Below are 17,570 nucleotides of genomic sequence, written 5' to 3'. Positions count from 1 at the left end.
CCCAAGTGATTTATTGTGGAATCAGTGTTGTAATGCAAAACGTGTGTAAAAATGAAGGGCTGATAATGACAATCAGGAATGCTGGTAAAGGGCAAATCAGGCCATACCTCCCTCTCCTATCATAAGGTCATAAGGAATAGGAGTAGAATTCCGCCCATCATGTCTACTCCACCATTCCATCATGGCTGATCTGTCTCTCCCTCCTAACCCAATTCTCCTGTCATCTCCCCATAACCTCTGACACCCGTACTAATCAAGAATTTATCTATCTCTGCCTTAAAAATATCCACTGACGGCCTCCACAGCCTTCTGTGGCAATGAGTCCACAGTTTCGCCACCCTCTGATTAAAGAAATTCCTCCTCATCTCCTTCCTAAAAGAACGTTCTTTAATTCTGAGGCTATGACCTCTAGACCTAGACACTCCCACTAGTGGAAACATCCTCTCCACATCCACTCTATCCAAGCCAGTGGTTCCCAACGTGGGGCGTACGCCCCACAGGGGGGCAATTTGATTTTTAAGGGGGGCAATTTGATTTTTAAGGGGGGCAATTTTCGATTTTTATTTTTTTGGATTTGCTAAGTTACCCTTATAATATCTACTTCCTCCGTTTTCTAAAAATTATATATCACCACATGGGGGGGGCATCAGGATTTTAAAGGTGATTAGGTGGGGCATGGCCAAAAAAAGGTTGGGAACCACTGATCCAAGCCTTTCACTTATCAATGAGGTCCCCCCTCATTTGTCTAAACTCCAGCGAGTACAGGCCCAGTGCCGACAAACGCTCATCACAGGTTAACCTACTCTTCAAAGTAGTCCACCTGACAGGGATGACAGAGATAGCTCAGCACTGAAATGGAGTTTCAGACTTCTGTGTAGATGGGACTAGAACCCAGACTGGTGACTCAGATGAGAATACCACACAGTTGGAGCTAGCACAGGAAGGACAGTCATAGAGAGACACGGTACGGAAACAGGTTCCTCGTCCCCCCGAGCATGCAATGGCAATAAAGCACCCATTTACACCAATCTTACATTAGTCCCATCGTTCATTCTCCTCACACTCTCATCAACTGCGACCAGATTCTACCACTTACCCACACTGCAAGGGGCAATTCACAGTAGCTGGTTAACCTACCGCCCAGCACATCTTTGGGATATGGGAGGACTAATGCAGTCAAATTTACAGGTGACTGTAAATTCCACACGGTGCCCCAGGTCAGAATTTAACCCAGGGCTTTGGCATTGCAAGGCAGCAACTCTACCAACTGTGCCACTATGCTGCCCACTATGCCAAGTCTCCCCCTCCTATTGAAAATTACTGCAAGAAAGGTCTCGACCCGAAACGTCGTCTATTCCTTCGCTCCGTAGATGCTGCCTCACCCGCTGAGTATCTCCAACATTTTTGTCCACCTGCAAGCATGGTGGCGCAGCGGTAGAGTTACTGCCTTACAGCACCGGAGACCCAAGTTCGATCCTGACTACGGGTGCTGTCTGTACAGAGTTTGTACGTTCTCCCCGTGACCATGTGGGTTTTCTCCAAGATCTTCGGTTTCCTCCCACACTCCAAAGACGTACAGGTTTGTAGGTTAATTGGCTTGGTGTGCATGTAAATTGTCCCTAGTGTGTGTAGGATAGTGTTAATGTGCGGGGATTGCTGGTCAGTGCGGACCCGGTGGGCCGAAGGGCCTGTTTCCGCGCTGTGTCTCTAAAACTAAATACTAAAACTAAAATCAAGAAGGTAAGGACGGGCTTGAGACCAAGCACGGGCTTGGCGAACGTTTCGCTGAACACCTCCGCACAGTCCGTCTTAACCTACCTGATCTCCCGGTTGCTCAGCACTTCAACTCCCTCTCCCATTCTCAATCTAGCCTTACTGTCCTGGGCCTCCTCCATTGTCAGAGTGAGGCCCAGCGCAAATTAGAGGAACAGCACCACATATATTTCTTGGGTAGTTTACGCCCATTCGGTATGAACATTGACTTCTCTAACTTCAAGTAGTCCTTGCTTTCTCCCTCCATCCCCTTCCCCTTTGCAGTTCTCCCATCAGTGTTACTGTCCCCACCTACATTCTATCTTTGTCCTTCAGCACACGCACCTGATCACTGTGCGGCTGCTGTGTGGTACGAGGCAAGTGGATAAACAGGAACTCTGATTGAGCAGCAACTAGCACACATCACAGCTTATTGCAGGCTATTCTTAGGAGTTTCTACCCGCGCTGGCTCATTGGAGCTCTGCAGACTGCCCCGGCTTATCTCTCCCTGTGGTCGAGGTTTTGAACCTGGTGTGACAACCCACGCATCGACAGATAGGCTTTGTTTCCTCCGCCTCCGCCCTTGCTTGCAGCTCGTGTGATCTCACCTGCCTGCTGTGGTAGTCCAGATACTGCATGATCAGCCTGGTGTTGATGCTGTGACTCCACGTGTTTCCCAAGGCTGCAGTCGCAAAGCCCGTCTCCCCGTCAGGGCTCACCCCGCAACCTGCACGCAGGGGCAAAAGCACAGAAAAAGCAAGTCAGCAGAAGAGGAGAGAGCAAACTTTACTTATTGTAAACATATAGTAGACACCTATACGACTCTACACCATTTGGGAGAAATTTTGAACCCCATATCCGAGGGAGGATGCGCTGGCACTGGAGAGAGTCTGGTGGAGGTTTATGAGAATGATCCCAGGAATGAGGGGGTTAATGTATGATGAGCGTTTGACGGCACTGGGCCTGTACTCACTGGAGTTTAGAAGGATGAGGTGGGACCTCATTGAAACTTACAGAATAGTGAAAGGCTTGGATAGAGTGGATGAGGAAAGAATATTTCCACTAGTGGGAGAGTCTAGGACTACAGGTCACAGCCTCACAATAAAAAGACGTTCCTTTAGGAAGTAGATGAGGAGGAATTTCGGTGAATCTGTGGAATTCATTCATTCAGAAGGCTGTGGAGGCAAAGTCAATGAATATTTTAATGGCAGAGATAGATAGATTCTCGAGTAGTACAGGTGTCAGGGGTTATGGGGAGAAGGCAGGAGAATGAAGTTATGAGGGAGAGATAGATCTGCCATGATTGAATGGCGGAGTAGACTTGATGGGCCGAATGACCTAATTCCATTCCTATCACTCATGAACATTTCATCAATTTTGACAGATAAGCCACAGAGACTAATCATATCGTTATGAATCACAGCTTGACATGACAACTGCACAGCCCAAAACTACAAGAACCTGCAGAATCATGCTTGCAGCCCAGTCCTTCACACAAACCAGCCTCCCCCTCATCAACACCATCTACACTTCACGTGAGGCAGTGAAGCAGCCAACATTATCAAGGATCACTCATACTCTTCCCCCACTCCTGTCGGGCAGAAGATGGAAAAGCTTGAAAGCACATACTACCAGATTCCAGAACAGCTTCTTCCCCGCTGTTATCTGACTATTGATCGCATTGATCTCAAATGCGAAGGATGAATTCGCAATCGTTCCACCTACCTGATTGCAACCCACCCCACTTATTTTTATCTGCACTTTCTCTGTAGCTGGAACACAATATCCTGCAGATAGACACAAAATGCTGGAGTAACTCAGCAGGCCAGGCAGTATGTCTGGAGAAAAGGATCTCCACCCAAAACCCAGAGATGCTGCCTGTCCCGCTGAGTTACTCCAGCACTTTGTGTTTATCTTCGGTGTAAACCAGCATCTGCAGTTCCTCTCCACACTACAGTGCTTATGTGCATCTTCAGGGGTTCTTCAGGGGTTGGACAGGCTAGATGCAGGAAGACTGTTCCCGATGTTGGGGAAGTCCAAAACAAGTGGTCACAGTTTAAGGATAAGGAGGAAATCTTTTAGGACCGAGATGAGAAAAACATTTTTCACACAGAGAGTGGTGAATCTCTGGAATTCTCTGCCACAGAAGATAGTTGAGGCCAGTTCATTGGCTCTTTTTAAGAGGGAGTTAGATGTGGCCCTTGTGGCTAAAGGGATCAGGGGGTATGGACAGAAGGCAGGTACAGGATACTGAGTTGGATGATCAGCCATGATCATATTGAATGGCGGTGCAGGCTCGAAGGGCCGAATGGCCTACTCCTGCACCTATTTTCTATGTTTCAGAGAGACAAGAGAAGTTATAAGGATTTGAGTATAGGAGCAGGGAGGTTCTACTGCAGTTGTACAGTGTCTTGGTGAGACCACACCTGGAGTATTGCGTACAGTTTTGGTCTCCTAATCTGAGGAAAGACATTCTTGCCATAGAGGGAGTACTGAGAAGGTTCACCAGACTGATTCCTGGGATGTCAGGACTTTCATATGAAGAAAGACTCGATAGACTCGGTTTGTACTCGCTAGAATTTAGAAGATTGAGGGGGGATCTTATAGAAACTTATAAAATTCTTAAGGGGTTGGACAGGCTAGATGCAGGAAGATTGTTCCCGATGTTGGGGAAGTCCAGAACAAGGGGTCATAGTTTAAGGATAAGGGGGAAATCTTTTAGGACCGAGATGAGGAAAACTTTTTTCACACAGAGAGTGGTGAATCTCTGGAATTCTCTGCCGCAGAAGGTTGTTGAGGCCAGTTCATTGGCTATATTTAAGAGGGAGTTAGATGTGGCCCTTGTGGCTAAAGGGATCAGGGGGTATGGAGAGAAGGCAGGAACAGGATACTGAGTTGGATGATCAGCCATGATCATATTGAATGGCGGTGCAGGCTCGAAGGGCCGAATGGCCTACTCCTGCACCTATTTTATATGTTTCTATAAGCCTTATGAATACTTGTTTCTCCATAACAATGCTGCAACCAATCAAGGATTTATACCAACGATAGACACAACGTGCTGGAGTAACTCAGCGGGTCAGGCAGCACCTCTGGAGAAAAGGGATGGGTGATGTTTCGGGTCGGGACCCTGTTACTCATTCTCGGGTAGGATGGTGACATCTTGACCACATCGCTGCGATGTGTGTGGATTTGGCTTGAAAGCTCCTTCTGGGAATCAAAAGCTGTGCTCGAAAGTTGCTTTCTTACAGGCAACAGGAGTGTCAGGGTAAGAGTAAAGGCTGAAGGAAGAACTTGCCTTTCATAATATCAAGATTGCCTCGAGGTTTCACAGCCAATTAACTACATCTGAAGCAGTTTCACAGTTGAATTGTTGTAAATATAGCTAACATTTCATGCACAACAAGTTGCCTCAAACAGCAGAGTGACGGCAGCCAGGTTTTGTTTTTAAGGTATCGATTGTGTTCAATATTGGTCCGGATGCCTGGAATAAACTCTTCATAGAAACATAGAAAATAGGTGCAGGAGGAGGCCATTCAGCCCTTCCAGCCAGCACCGCCATTCAATATGATCATGGCTGATCAACCAAAATCAGTACCCCGTTCCTGCTTTCTCCCCAAATCCCTTGATTCCATTAGCCCTAGGAGCTTAATCTAACTCTCTCTTGAAAACATCTGGTGAATCGGCCTCCACTGCCTTCTGTGGCAGAGAATTCCACAGATTCACAACTCTCTGGGTGAAAAAGTCTTTCCTCATCTCAGTCCTAAATGGCCGACCCCTTATTCTTAAAACTGTGACCCCTGGTTCTGAATTGAACAGAGTCACAGGTTATTTTATGTCCAGCCTGAGGAGAGGGAGGTTATTCGACTGAGCATTACAGAGAAAAGAGACCACCTGTGATGGTACTGCAATCCCTCAGCTGGGCAGTGAAGCATTATGCTGTTAGACACGAAATGCTGGAGTTGAAATGATGTACAAAATGACATTTCGGGTCGAGACCCTTCTTCCAACCTGAAAAGTCACCCATTCCTTCTCTCCAGTGATGCTGCCTGTCCCGCTGAGTTACTCCATCATTTTGTGTCCATCTTCAATGTAAACCCGCATCTGCAGTTCCTTCCTACACATTATCCTAAGTTGACTGTTCAAGTCTCTGGAAAAGGAACTTGAAAGCTTCAACTTCTGACTTAGGGGTGTTGCTACTGAGCCACAGTTGATATAACACTCCCTACATTCTGCCCATGGGCAATTTTACAAACCTTAAATGTTCTTCATCTTACGCCTTGTAAACAACATGTGTAATGAAATTCAGCATGCAAGTGCACTAGCTTTTCCTTAGTGAGACAGGAACCAGTGTCTTATAAAGTCATAAAGAATAGTAGAATTAGGCCATTCGGCCCATCAAGTCTTCTGCGCAATTCAACCATGGCTGATCTATCTCTCCCTCCTAACCCCATTCTCCTACCTTCTCCCCATAACCCCTGACACCCGTACTAATCAAGAATCTATCTATCTTTGCCATAAAATATCCTTTGACTTGGCCTCCATGGCCTTCTGTGGCAAAGAATTCCACAGATTCACCACCCTCTGACTAAAGACTTCACACCGTATGTAAGTCTACTGTCAGGTGATTGGAAATTTCATTGCTAGAATCATTCCCAATCAGGCATGCCGAAAAGGTAAATAGACAAGCTCTCCTGGTTAGGATACACACTTGGTCGATATATCACCTCAACGTGTAATGTTGGCCCAATTACAGGACGACAGCTTACACCCCAGCAGTATGAATATTGACTTCTCTAACTCCAAGTAACCCTTGCTTTCCCTCTCTCTCCATTACTCTCCCTTCCTAGTTCTCCGACCAGTCTGGTATCCCCCTGATTAAATTTTACCTGTTTGCTTTGTTCCCCTTCTCCTAGCTACCAATGATTTATACATTTTCCTTGACCCTCATTCCCCTTTGATGTTTTGTTTTCACACCTTACACTTCCTTATCTGTGTCTCCCTCTCCCCTGACTCTCAGTCTGAAGAAAAGTCTCGACCTGAAACGTCATCCATTTCTTCTCTCCAGAGATGCTGCCTGTCCCGCTGAGTTACTCAGGCATTTTGTGCCTATCTTTGGTGTAAACTAGCATCTGCAGTTCCTTCCTACAGGAAACACAGGCCTGTTCAGCCACTTCTCCTCCTGCCTGTTCAGGTACCTCACACCTGCCTGGTCTGGTACTTGTTCAGCTCTCTTTCCACCTAAAATGTCATCCCCCACCTGTCTTCCTCCATGTACATTTACATTCATTCAAGGGATGGGAGCTTTACAGACTGAGCCAACATTTAATTGCCTGTAGATAGACACAAGAAGATGGAGTAACTCAGCAGAACAGGCAGCATCTCTGGAGAGAAGGAATGGGCGACCTTTCTTAGTTCCTTCGGTCTCGACCCGAAACGTCACCCATTCCTTCTCTCCAGAGATGCTGCCTGTCCCGCTGAGTTGCTCCAGCTTCTTGCTGTCTATCTTTGGTGCAAACCAGCATCTGCAGTTCCTACACATTTAATTGCCTGCCTCAAAACTGCATTTGAGAAGGTGGTGGTGAGCTGGCTTCCTGATCCGCTGTAGTCCTCGCGGTGTGGGTATCCCTAACGACGGTGTGAGGGGAGAGAGCTCCAGGGTTTTGACCCAGCAATGGTGAAGGGACAGCGATATATTTCCAAGTCCGGACAAGTGTGAGGCTTTTAGGGTGACTTCCAGGTGTTTTTGCTGCCCATGTCCTTCTAGCTAGTAGAGGTGGTGGTTATGGAGGGTGCTATCAAAGCAGTCTTGGTGAGTTCCTGCAGTGCATCCTGCAGATGGTACAAACAGCTGCTACTGCATGTTGGTGGTGGTGAGTGAATGCTTGTGGATGTGGAGCTTATCTAGTGGGGCTGCCAATGTCCTATAGGTTGTTCAGCGTTTGTTCAAGCTGCACTCACCCAGGCAAGTGGAGAGTGCTCCATCACTCCCTACTTGAGCCTCATGCACAGTGGGAAAGTTTTGGTGAGTGAGGAGATGAGTTACTTTAGTTTAATTTAGTTTAGTTTAGAGATACAGCGCGGAAACAGGTCCTTCGCAAAAACCGAGTCAGCGCTGACCAGTGATCTCTGATCGCTGACACTACTCCTACACACAATTTACAATTTACAATTTACCTACACACATGTACGTCTTTGGAGTGTGGGAGGAAACTGAAAATCTCAGAGAAAACCCACCCAGGCCATGCGGAGAACGTACAAACTCCGTGCAGACATGCACCCGTAGTCAGGATCGAACCTGATTCTCTGGCGCTTTAGGGCAGTAGCTCTACCGCTGCACCACCGTGCCGCCCTTGTTGCAGGATTCCTAACCTCTGACCTGCTTTTGCAGCTACATTGTGTATATGGCTAGTCCAGTTCAGTTTGTGGTAACCCCCAGGATATTGATAGATGGCAAATCAGTGATGTCAATGCTATTGAATGTAAGAGGGTTGGATATGCTATTCCGATTCCACCTAGCAGTGGGTTTCCCCCTGATACAGGACTCCAGTTTAGCCAAGGCTTCTTGATGCCATTTCTGATCAAAGGCTGCCTTGATGTCAAACCTTTGTCCTACCTGCTCTTGCAATGTACATCCGTCTGCTGCCTCTTCTTGCATCCCGTCCATCCACCGGTTCTTGCATTGCACACCCATCTGTCTGTCTGTTCTTGCATTGCACACCCACCTGTCCGCCTGTTCTAGCATTGCACACACATCTGTCTGCCTGTTCTTGCATTACACACCCGTCTGTCTGCTGTTGCACAGTACACCCGTCCATCTGACAGTTCTTGCACTCTACACCACCACTGCCACGTGTACTTGCATTGTGAGAGCACTCCAATCTTGCATTGTGAGAGCACTCCAATTTCTGGACTTACACCATATCCTCTTGCATGTATTTGTGCTGTATAGCTCTTCTCCCACCTGTGCTTGCCCTGTTACCAACAGTTACCCTATCCAGCCTTACCGGTCTTACTCAAGCTGATGGCATGGATGACCTTGTCCACATTACCATGTGGACTATTTCATGTCTGTAAATAAAACACTCTCCCCTCCGCTGCAACTCTCCTGTGCACCGTCTTCATTGGGTCCTCATTACACCCAGCCTCGCCACTCCTGTCTGTAATTGCTGTTAGAAACCTCCAGGTTCCACATAACAACCCAGCAATGAGCTCCTATAATCGTGCATGTCATTGCACTCAAGCCACCTTCCTCTAATTGCATTGCATAGTGTGTCATAGTTCTCCAGTGCAGAAACCGGTCCTTCAGTCCAATTGTTCCGCGCCGGCGTTTGCGATTCGCGCTGCCCTCTCCCCTACGCACAGGGTGTCCAAAGATGAGGATGGTGGGTGGGACGTGCAAGTTCCAACGTGCTGACCTTATACAGTTTGTGAACTCAAAATCAGGCCACCCAGCAAGCTCCCAGGAAAGTGTGGCTGAGGGCACCACCTGTGAACAGTGGGGCATGATGTGAGCACCAGGGCACCCATGTTAGCAGGCAGCAACTCCAAGGTGGGCGGCAACTTTCAACAAGGCTAAGTATGGTATGGCCTTGTGTTTCGAGAGTCCTTCCTGCAGAACCCTCCAACCTTCTCGCATCTGAGTGGCATCGTCACGACCAGTCAATGCCCAACTCTGGATTGTTTGAGGATGACAGCTGGTTGACCCGCATAGAGTCATAGAGTCACAGCACGGACACAGGCCCCCCCAGCCCAACTTGCCCCATGTCAACCAAGATGCCCCATCAACAATGGGCACGGCCTAACTGCCTGGGTTTGGCTAATTTCCCTCTAAACCTTTCCTACCCATCCTGTAACATTAAGTATTTCTCTCCCCACACCTGCTAAGTATTCCCAGGATTTCAACACCAGTTGAGTATCCCCAGGAGACCCCTGAAGAAGGGTCCCATCATGGAATGCCACCCATTCCGTCACTTCCTGTCCCACTGAGTTACTCCAGCATTTTGTGTCTATCCTAGGGCATTTGAGTTTCATTTCAGATTTCCAGAACCTGTGGTTTTATTTTTTGTTGTTCCACTGATTTTGGAATCTTTTTGAAGCACAAATGAAGACAATGCGTTGCCAAGGCAATGTTAATGTGCAGTTGAGACCCAGCTCGTATCAAAGGCTGTGTGATGGTCAGCCCACTGGTCTTCTATCTAGTGACCTAGCCTTAGTGTTTACCAAACCACATCCTACTTCAATGCAACAATAGCAGGCAAGCACTCAAACTCTTTCCACTGCAATAGATAACCTGCACCGATTTCCACCACTGATGAAGAGGAAACTTTATTCACATTCTCACAAGCTTTAGTAGAGCACCGCAACACTTCAGAAAGAGGCCGGAACCATCCCCAACCATCGCCTTGGCCGATCATGTTTGCGTCCGCGTGTGTCAATGGTACATTAAACACAAAAGGCTGGAGTAACTCAGCGGGCCAGGCAGCATCCCTGGAGAGAAGGAATGGGTGACATTTTAGGTCGAGACCCTTCCTCAGACTGAAAGTCAGGGGAAAGGAAAAACGAGAGATGAAGTAGACAGATAAAGAACACCAAATGATTTTAACTTCTTAGAACCAACCATTTTTACCCATGGGGAATGCTATGTGGCAAGGCTATTTTGCAAGACAAGATGTGATTTAGGAGTGCGATTTTTAACTTGCTTCAGGGTACCACAGGAGTTTCCTTTGCGGACGTAATCTGGAGAAGCACGTACATAATTACATGTTCAGTCGTGGTTGCTTTACCACTGTGGAATCCACCCAGTTATCTCCTTGCTGTTCCTATTGATTACTGCTGTAGAGATGAGCACTTCCATGTCTTACTCCAGACTTAAGGCGGCACGGTGGTGCAGTGGTAGAGTTGCTGCCTTACAGCGCCAGGGACCCAGTTACACTCCTGTATACGGGTGCTAGTTTGTACGGAATTTGTACTTTCTCCCCGTGACCGCATGGGTTTTTTTTCCAGGATCTGTTTCCCTCCCACACTCCAAAGACGTACAGGCTTGTAGGTTAATTGTCCCGAGTGTGTAGGGTCGTGTTAATTTGTGGGGATTGCTGTTCGGCGCGGACACGATGGGCCGAAGGGCCTGTTTCTGCGCTGTATCTCTAAACTAAACATTTAAGTGAAACTTAACGAAACTAAAACTCACACAGTCCACATTTATTGCCCGATTTTCATCAAAGAAGGCAATATAGTTATCAATGGAAGGCACCGGAGTTGCCGATGCTGAAAAGGAGCAGTCGAGATGAAGTGTCTGCACCTGAAATGTCCCTCCACAAACGCTGCCTCACGTGCTGAGTTCCTCCATCTGCCTTCCATTTTCTGCTCACTATCTATGGCAGTGGCAGTAAAACTATTAAAAAAATCTTTGCTGTAGAGCGTAAATTTCTTATACTACTGTAGCAAGTAATGGTCAGACTGGGGAAGGGTTGGGTTAGGGTTTTGAATACAGCACAAACCTGGAGAATTAGGTAAAGATAGAGAGCCACAGCATAGAATGAAAAGTAATAGACACAAAATGCTGGAGTAACTCAGCGTGATAGGCAGCATCTCTGGAGAGAAGTAATGGGTGATGTTTCGGGTCGAGACCCTTCTTCAGACTCCACTGCAAAATCTCCTCAAGGTATCCAGAGATGCTGCCTGTACCGCTGAGTTACTCCAGCATTTTGTGTCTATCTTCGATGTGAACCAGCGTCTGCAGTTCCTTCCTACATAGAATGTGAAGGGCAGGCGAGATGTTAAATAGAAGTGGGATGGGAAGATGTAGAAGTGTCTATGAGTAGGAAGAACTGCGGATACTGGTATAAATTGAAGATAGACACAAAATGCTGTAGTAACTCAGTGGGACAGGCAGCATCCCTGGAGAAAAGTAATGGGTGAGGTTTCGGATCGAGACCCTTCTTCAGACTGATGCTGATGAGTCTTCAGACAGACGGGAGACGCAGAAATTTCTAACTACCTATCAATGCAGCAAAATTGGGTTGTCATTGACTGTTTTGCATGGATCTCGTATTGTCACTGTGGAACTTCCCTGTACCATTCTGAAGCCACTAAGTCAGGGGTGGGGAACGTTTTCATGTTGGAATGCCGCATTAAGTTAGCTGTAATCTAATAAGGCCACATCCAAGAAACTTCAATTAGATATACTTCAAAATGTACATAATTTTGCTAAAAATAGCCCACATGACTTACTAATGTTTTAATTGTGGCCGTCAGTCAGGGAGGATTATTTCGTTGAATCTTCTTTTACTCTTTGGTATTTTAAATATGTTCATTTTAAAATTAAAATTAAAATAATAAAAGACAAACAAAAACATATTAATAAAAATAAAAGGTAGACAAAAATGCTGGAGATACTCAGCGGGTGAGGCAGCATCTATGGAGCAACGGAAATAGGCGACCCTTCGAGACCCTTCTTCAGACCTCACCCACTGAGTTTCTCCAGTATTTTGGTCTACCTTTGATTTTCCAGCATCTGCAGTTCCTTCTTAAATAAAAATAAAAGGATTTGGCTACAAAATTTGGATTCATTCAAAAGGAAGCACGTAATGGCCTTGAGGCCGCAGATTCCCCACCCCTCCACTAGGTCATCCTGAACCAGGGTGCCACAGGAAAGCAGAGCAAAGCCTGCTGCTGTCATTTGATATCCAGGACGTTCTGGTCAGATGAAGGTCGGCAATTACGTCCCCACCCCCAGCCATCGTTCGCTATCTCAGTCCCGACAAAATGAGCCTGTTGATGGAGCTGCAGAGTTTGGGATCTCACTGGTCTGTGTGGGTCAACTCTGCAGGAGCACTCACTAACTAAGCCGTCAGAGTAATATACCATTGATGTGCAGAAAGGAACTGCAGATGCTGGTTTAAACCGTAGACTCAAAAGTTTGGAGTAACTCAGCCGGACAGGCAGCATCTCTGGAGAAAACGAATAAGTGACGTTTTGGGTTGAGACCCTTCTTCAGTTGTTCAGACCCCACTGTGTTGTGTGAGCCTTAGACACTAGGAACTCCGTTAAAGAATCAAAATCAAACAAATGTTAAGTTTTACTTCGGAGTCATGTGAGTGACTACGTGAAGAACCCGCTTCCAACGCATGCGTGTCATATCGCTACACACATTGCAACGAGTCACACAGGGGGAACGACGTTCCCCAGCGGGAGAATTTGAAAGTCGGGAACAGCAGGTAAGAGACTCTGCGTTCCTTCCACTTACCTTTTAGGTGGAGACATGGACCGGATCCATGAAGGCTGCGGAAAGCTGGCGGGGGAGAACCGCGGAGTGCGGGCAGCCGGCAGGAGCAGCAACGGCACACCAATTTCCCGGAGAAGAAACACCTGTGCCCGACTTCGCTCCCGCACCGGCAAAATTCACTTCTCGGCCGGGCGGGAAGCGAAGCAAAGACGTCCCGTATGCCAGTCTCAAGCGAGTCTGGCTTGGAGCAGTCGCTAGCGGCCAGCGCCGAGGCTGCAGGACAGAGAGCAACGAGGGACCAGTGCTGTAAGTACCGGGGGTACACAGGAGAAGCTCAGCGGGTGCAGCGGCATCTATGGAGCAAAGGAAGTGGGGACGTTTCGGGCCGAAACCCTTCTTCAGACGGTAAGTACCGGGGTTGGTCCGAGGGGTCCCTACGAGCAGCCGGGAGCGGCCAGGGCTGAGGGAACAGCCGGTTTGACCGACTGCGGAACTGCCGCGAGGGACCAGTCCCGTGAACACCGGGGTCGGTCCGAGCGGCTCGAATCTGACACACAGGGAACGACGTTCCCCAGCGGGAGAATTTGAAAGTCGGGAACAGCAGGTAAGAGACTCTGCGTTCCTTCCACTTACCTTTTAGGTGGAGACATGGACCGGATCCATGAAGGCTGCGGAAAGCTGGCGGGGGAGAACCGCGGAGTGCGGGCAGCCGGCAGGAGCAGCAACGGCAGCGGCAGGAGCAGCAACGGCACACCAATTTCCGGAGAGGAAACACCTGTGCCCGACTTCGCTCCCGCACCGGCAAAATTCACTTCTCGGCCGGGCGGGAAGCGAAGCAAAGACGTCCCGTATGCCAGTCTCAAGCGAGTCTGGCTTGGAGCAGTCGCTAGCGGCCAGCGCCGAGGCTCACAGAACTGAGGACATTGGAGCGGGGTTGACCGGCTGCAAACGACCGCGAGGGACCAGTACCGTGAGTACCGGGGTCGGTCCCAGCGGTCTGAGATAAACGAGCAGCCAGGAGCGCTGAGAGCGTTGGAGCCGGTTTTGACCGGGCTACACAGCAAAATCCCGTCGAATGGTATAAATCTTTCGCCTTTTACTAAAGATTTCCGTGGAGAGGAACACTCAGAGTTTTCACTAATTTTTTGATGCCCTGCTTCTGTGGGGCTTAAACCCATTGAATTGAGTGGCGGTGCAGGCTCGAGGGGCTGAATGGCCTGCTCCTGCACCTAATTTCTATGTTTTTCTATGTTACTATGACCCTTACTATAGGTATGTGGGAAAATGGTGTAGACCTAAAAATAGGGTTTTTTTCATAGAATCTGTTTGTTAATCCTTTGGTTAAAGTATTAGATGGGTCCGAGGCGCTGGAAGTACGGAGACGGCGTGGACCCGCTAGCCCACGCTGGAGGAAGCCGGTACGAGTGGCTGCAGCATGACAGCAGCCAGCACAGGTGCCTGTGAGTACCGGGACCGTGTGGAGAGGTGGACCTACATACAAGACCGGTGTGGCCAGCGGTGGGGCGAGGAAAACCCGCAAACCAGTGCCCGTGTGTACGGGGGACGGGAACAGCGGAGGAAAAGGAGCTCCTTCACAGTAGCAGTCACATGGATGTGGAGACTAGCCACAGTGGGCAGGAGGTAAGCCCCACATGGGTACCCCGTGCGGGACCCCTAGAGATCTCTAACTCTATAAAAAAGAGTAGGCAGGACCCTGATGGGCCAGAGCCTGGTAATACAGCGTCCCATGATCCTAAAACAGCAGGGACACTGCTGGACATGGTGGCTGATTACTTTAAACCAAGTCAAACAGGGGCAGACTTGGATTCCAGGATGGCAGTAGTATTAACTATATGTCTGGCCACAAACTCCAACAAGAAATATTTACAGAGACTGGACAGACATCTGCCACCTGGCAACTGTGAGGCATTACAGGTGCCCAGTGTAAACCAATGCATTTGGCAGCATATGGGCAGGAACCAGGACCTCAAGATCCAGAAAACCTTAAAGGGACTGACGGCAGGGATCACAGCATACACCCGCACCCTGGACAAAACAGAGCTAACCAAAGACCATCAAGACGCACTAGCTCTGTTTTGCAATGTGCAATATGAGCTGAACAACATGCGGAAGGCTGCCATTCAGCCAGCACTGGACCCCTAATATGCTACCATTTGCAAACAAAGAACCGCAAATACCTCAACCCTTTTGTTTGGACAAGACTTGACCGCACAAGTCAAAAAACTGGATGACGAAGCCAAGACACTGGGGCTCATCAAGGCCAGCGCAAAGGCCTATTTTGGAGCACGATACCAGCCACATGCAAGACCAAAAAATGTGGCTCATACCAGTGGCAGTGCCAGAAATCAATATTACCCGCAGCAGCCTTTTTTAGGGTATGGCCAGGGACGGCCACCCTGGAAGATGCGGAAGCCGCAACCTCCCACACAACCCCGAACAAGATATATCAAACCAGAACCCCCCCTTTTAAAAAAACCAAGCAAATAACATAACCACCAGTAACCATGGAGGTAGGTGGGTGTGGTTCTTCTGTAAAAAAGGGACCCACGACGGTGGGGGGGGGAGGTTGCAATACTACAGTTATGAATGGTGTAAAATCACTACAGACTCGTATATTCTAAGCAGTATTCAGGGTTATCTGATAGAATTTACTTATCCCAATAACCCCCAGTACAACACCCAGAAAGGCATTTTGTCCTTACAAAAACTGAACAATCTAAAGCCCACATGGTGCTACAAAGATTGTACACAAAAGGTGTGATTGAGCATACTATTCATGAAAAATTAGAATTTGTATCAAACATATTTATTAAAAATATAAAAAAGATGGGGGTTGCAGGATTATCATTGACCTTTCAACCCTAAACACATTCGTTCAAAATGTTCATTTTAAGATGGATACTCTTATTACTGCTAAAGAATTAGTGTCAGCTGGGTTTCTATATGGCAAGCATTGACTCAAAAGATGCATACTATACAGTACCCATCAGAGGGGATCACAGACAGTATTGAAATTTAACTGGATGGGGGAACTTTGGCAATATAGAGCTTTACCAAAGGGGCAAACATCAGCCCCCAGATTATTTACTAAAATTCTAAAACCAGCTTGGCATTGTTACGTAAACAAAGCCATAGGGTGATGCATTTCCCCCGTTCTGCCTCATCAATCGGGTACTAAGGAAAATTCAACAAGACTCGGCATCTGGGATTCTCATAGTACCCGATTGGCCTACTCAACCGTGGTATTCGGTCATACAGGGGATGGTGTTAGAACCATGTTCCCTTATGGACATAGCCCAAATTTATTAATTCATCCAGTGACTGGGGGCAGTCATCCATGCCATAAGACTAGGGATTTGTTGATTTGTAGAGTCTGAAAGACCCACTACACGGCATGGGGCTGTCAGACAGGACGATGAATCTCATCTCATCTGCACAAAGACTGTCAACACGGAAGCAGTACCTTGGACACATCAAGAAATGGGGCATATACTGCTTGGACAACAACCTCGACCAAAAGGCCAAGAACATTCCGGCCGTATTGGAATTTTTAACAAGCCTCCATTATGATAATCGATTGGGCTACAGTGCCATCAATAGTGCCAGAAGTGCACTCTCCAATTACCTATCACAAGGAACGGAGCGGCACACGGTGGGAACACACCCCCTGGTAACAAAACTCATGAGGGGCATATACAATGCAAATCCCCCTAAAACCAGGTACTCCAAAATCTGGGAGGTGGGTGTCCTTCTAAACATGCTAAGGAGCTGGTCGCCCATAACAGCATTGTCACTTCAGAAACTGACCATGAAGATTGTTATGCTCATGGCGTTAGTTACTGCACAACGAGTCCAGTCATTAAGCAAACTGAGCCTGGACTCCTTGATCATCTCACCCGAGAAACTGGTGTTTGTCATACAGGATTTAATAAAACAAAACAGACCAGGTTCATCGGGTCAAGTGATTGAATTTATGGCATATCCATATGACGAACAACTGTGTATAGCAAGACACATCCAATTATACATAGAATATACTAAGAGCATTCGAGGTCAGGAAATGGCGTTGTTAATCTCTTACAAGAAACCGCACAAAAGGGTCACGACCCAAACTATATCAAGGTGGCTCAAATATGTCCTAAAGATGGCAGGAATAGACACTAATGTTTTTAACTCTCATTCCACCAGGGCTGCAGCAACATCCGCAGCAAAAATTCTAGAGGTACCCACAGACCAAATCCTCAGAATGGCAGGATGGTCATCCGAAAGGACTTTCCAAAGGTTTTATAATAAACCAGTGTTGGAGCCATCATCGTGTTCGGAAACCATTTTACGTTCAACAATATAATTTGCCCGAAAGGTTACAGGGCTATGATTTTACTTCGGAGTCACGTGAGTGACTACATGAAGAACCCGCTCAGTGCGCAGGCGCGGCATTACGCCAGCAGTGCAACAGCGGCGGCAGCTGGAGTCAGGCTCTCCAGCTGCACTTTAAAACGGACCGTCAGGTAAGTATACGGTGCGTTGGAATAACAGAGGAGAGTTGCAGTTAATGTGTTTTGCAGGCTTT

The 17,570-nt window shown here is 47.7% G+C and overlaps 1 protein-coding gene and 1 pseudogene across 1 annotated transcript in view; one reads left to right on the top strand and one right to left on the bottom strand.

Moving 5' to 3' along the window:
• The window catches only part of rad51b (RAD51 paralog B), a 569,504-nt gene that overhangs the window by 160,171 nt on the left and 391,763 nt on the right, over nucleotides 1-17,570 (bottom strand). The window contains exon 9 of the mRNA XM_055640974.1: nucleotides 2,361-2,479. Coding sequence (XP_055496949.1) covers nucleotides 2,361-2,479 — 119 coding nt within the window. The remainder of the gene's footprint in view (nucleotides 1-2,360; nucleotides 2,480-17,570) is intronic.
• On the top strand, nucleotides 14,024-14,148 carry LOC129700635 (U5 spliceosomal RNA; annotated as a pseudogene).

This window comes from Leucoraja erinacea, chromosome 9, assembly GCF_028641065.1.
Source record: "Leucoraja erinacea ecotype New England chromosome 9, Leri_hhj_1, whole genome shotgun sequence".
Lineage (NCBI taxonomy): Eukaryota > Metazoa > Chordata > Chondrichthyes > Rajiformes > Rajidae > Leucoraja > Leucoraja erinaceus.
The sequence above is the reverse complement of the archived record's forward strand: the minus strand, read 5'-3'. Positions and strand labels throughout refer to the sequence as shown.